Genomic DNA, 2,761 nt, shown 5'->3' with positions numbered 1-2,761 from the left:
CTTTGTGGTTAATGGCAAACATACATGTGTTACAGCATTGTAGTTAAATCCAGTTTATATTTCATAGACGGTCCAACAGCGCCCCCTGCTGGTCGCCAGTGGCAACGACACCCTGCAATGACATCACTGCGTCCTCCGTTGCTAGGTTATTCTCCCGGAAGGACCAAGCCCATAAGGACGTCGTTTAATGCTCTTGAGACATTTCTTGTTTGGAAATGTCCCTTTAATTGTAATTAAACCGCAAACCTGATGTCACATTATATGTACATGTAGATGTTATAACGTGTGAACAACTGAGGCTCTTATTGTGAAGAGTTGTTTGACCGTGGCAGGCGTTTCGTCACTGTGTCCAGCTTCACGACGCCTGAATCAATGCGTGCAGCTTGTTAGCCGTAAAACCGCGAACATGGGGAGCAGTTTTTGTTTGTTCGTGTGTTTGTTGGTCGTTGAGCTTCAGCTATGAACCATGCAAATAAACTACCCCCCCCGCTATGAGTCCAAATAACGACAGTGTGGTGAGATTGCATCACTGACTGGGTGATGTCCGCCCAGCCTCTGCAGCAGTCCAGGGAGGATTCAGCAGCCTGCTAACTGAGCCCGCCCGGCTAGCTGATGCTGATGACTGGCTGTTTCCTGACATTGATTTGCAGGTAGGTGCATGGTGTCTGCATGCATTGTGCCATATTGACTCCTCTGTTTGTTTATCTGCTTTTCTCATATGTGTGTTTTACCTGTTGTTTTGTGCTCCACCCTAGTGGGAGGCACCATGGCCGGTAAGGTGAAGTGGGTGACAGATATTGAGAAATCAGTGCTCATCAACAACTTTGAGAAGAGGGAATGGATTCAAGTCACAGAAAACGAGGACTGGAATTTCTACTGGTAGGTTTCTACATTAACACCTGCACCTTCAGCCCACTGCACTCTGCAAGCACCACAAACTGCAGTAGGAAAAGTACTTATATTCTCCTATACTCATACCAAAATGTAAAATATTACATATCCTGCTAAAAAATCAGTCCCAGTGCTTCCCAATCTGGGGGCTGGAGCATCTCCAAACAGTCTCAAGATAAATCTGTGGGGTTGTGAGATGATTAACGAGGTAGGAAAAGAAAACCAATCTTAGCTCTTTTCCTGAAACATTAGATTATTTTACCCTTTTTTGCCTCAAACTGTTATTTAAATAAAACCTACTGACACGTTCAGAGAGGAAATACTGCTTTGGTGGAACTGCTGACAAATCATACACATCTGAAATGTGACAAGAAAACTCCAAATAGACAAAAAGGTTGGAAACCACTGGTTTAATCTTTAGAAATGGATTATGTTTCATAAGATTATAACATGTTTTAATGCAAAATATAAATCTAAAAAGGTAACTACTGACTCAAGCTGTCAAATAAATGTAGAGGAGTAAAAAGCACAAGTATAAAGTAGCACAAAATGTAAATATTCTGGTAAAGTATGATCACCTTATCTCCTGTACTCAGTAACTCTCAGTCACTATGAAAAGGGGGCAAGTGAATCCTATTTATGTCAATTAATGAGTAATTATCATATCACCAAGCTTATTTTCAGACTCCTTAGGCCGCCATAAAGCAAGTTCATTTGCACCCACGTGTAGGATGAGCATCCAGACCATCAGAAATGTCTTCAGCGTGGACACCGGCTACCGCCTGTCAGATGACCAGATGGTTAACCACTTCCCCAACCACTACGAGCTGACCAGGAAGGACCTGATGATCAAGAACATCAAACGCTACCGCAAGGATCTGGAGAAGGAAGGGAGTCCGCTGGCAGAGAAGGACGAGAACGGGAAATACATTTATTTAGGTATTGATTACTGCTGGAAGGGAGGGGTGTAGAAATGCACACATACTTGATTGTTCTCCTCACAAAACACAGAGAAGCAGAACATTTTTAACTATTTGCTGTGTGCTTTGTGCAGATTTTGTCCCCGTGACGTTCATGCTCCCCGCCGACTATAATCTCTTTGTGGAGGAGTACCGCAAGAACCCATCCAGCACTTGGATCATGAAGCCCTGCGGGAAGGCTCAGGGCAAAGGCATCTTCCTCATCAACAAGCTGTCCCAGATCAAAAAGTGGTCCAGAGACAGTCGCACCTCAACGTGAGTTACCGGGGTCGTCGTCCCCACACACAGCCAGTAAACACTTCCCTGTGAGGAGGATGCACTTTACGTAGATTAACATGATGTCGTATATTCTCTGTCTTCTTTCTCTTTTAGTCTGATTTGAGAAAACAATTAATTCCCAATACATTGTCCTATATGATGAAAAAGGGGGAAATATTTTGAATTGCACTTGACAACCTGTATAATCTTCTCTATAAGCATTTGATTTCCAGGTAAACGCCCAAAACTGTTAATGATTGTTTTTGTAAAAACATGGATTTGGTCATAGGTTTGTGGTGTGCTGACGTTTTGCTTCTTTCTTTTTGCTCTCAGGTTTGTAGCAGCATCTAGTGGCAAAGAGGCTTACGTCATCTCCCTGTACATCGACAACCCCCTGCTGATCGGAGGGAAGAAGTTTGACCTGCGTCTCTACGTTCTGGTGACCACATATCGGCCTCTGAAATGCTACATGTAAGCCCTGAATTTTGAAGTTTTGTTGGCGCCAGTTATGATTTATTACCTGCCTATGTTTTATTACAGCATTCAGCATTTTCACAGACAAAATGATGAATTGTTTAATTGAGAAAAATGGCTGTGAGCTGAATCCATAATGTCAACTCTCTCTCTCTCTC

General features: G+C 43.0%; 1 protein-coding gene across 1 annotated transcript in view; it reads left to right on the top strand.

Moving 5' to 3' along the window:
- Positions 1 to 186: 186 nt before the first annotated feature.
- LOC118342236 (probable tubulin polyglutamylase TTLL1) overlaps positions 187 to 2,761 on the top strand; it is a 3,725-nt gene continuing 1,150 nt past the window's right edge. Inside the window, exons 1-5 of the mRNA XM_035680732.1 lie at positions 187 to 650; positions 756 to 879; positions 1,622 to 1,830; positions 1,946 to 2,126; positions 2,463 to 2,600. Coding sequence (XP_035536625.1) covers positions 767 to 879; positions 1,622 to 1,830; positions 1,946 to 2,126; positions 2,463 to 2,600 — 641 coding nt within the window. The 5' untranslated portion in view covers positions 187 to 650; positions 756 to 766. The remainder of the gene's footprint in view (positions 651 to 755; positions 880 to 1,621; positions 1,831 to 1,945; positions 2,127 to 2,462; positions 2,601 to 2,761) is intronic.

Source organism: Morone saxatilis, unplaced genomic scaffold (assembly GCF_004916995.1).
Source record: "Morone saxatilis isolate NCDOM2014 unplaced genomic scaffold, NCSU_SB_2.0 Contig10, whole genome shotgun sequence".
Lineage (NCBI taxonomy): Eukaryota > Metazoa > Chordata > Actinopteri > Moronidae > Morone > Morone saxatilis.
This window is presented reverse-complemented; position numbering and strand designations above follow the sequence as displayed.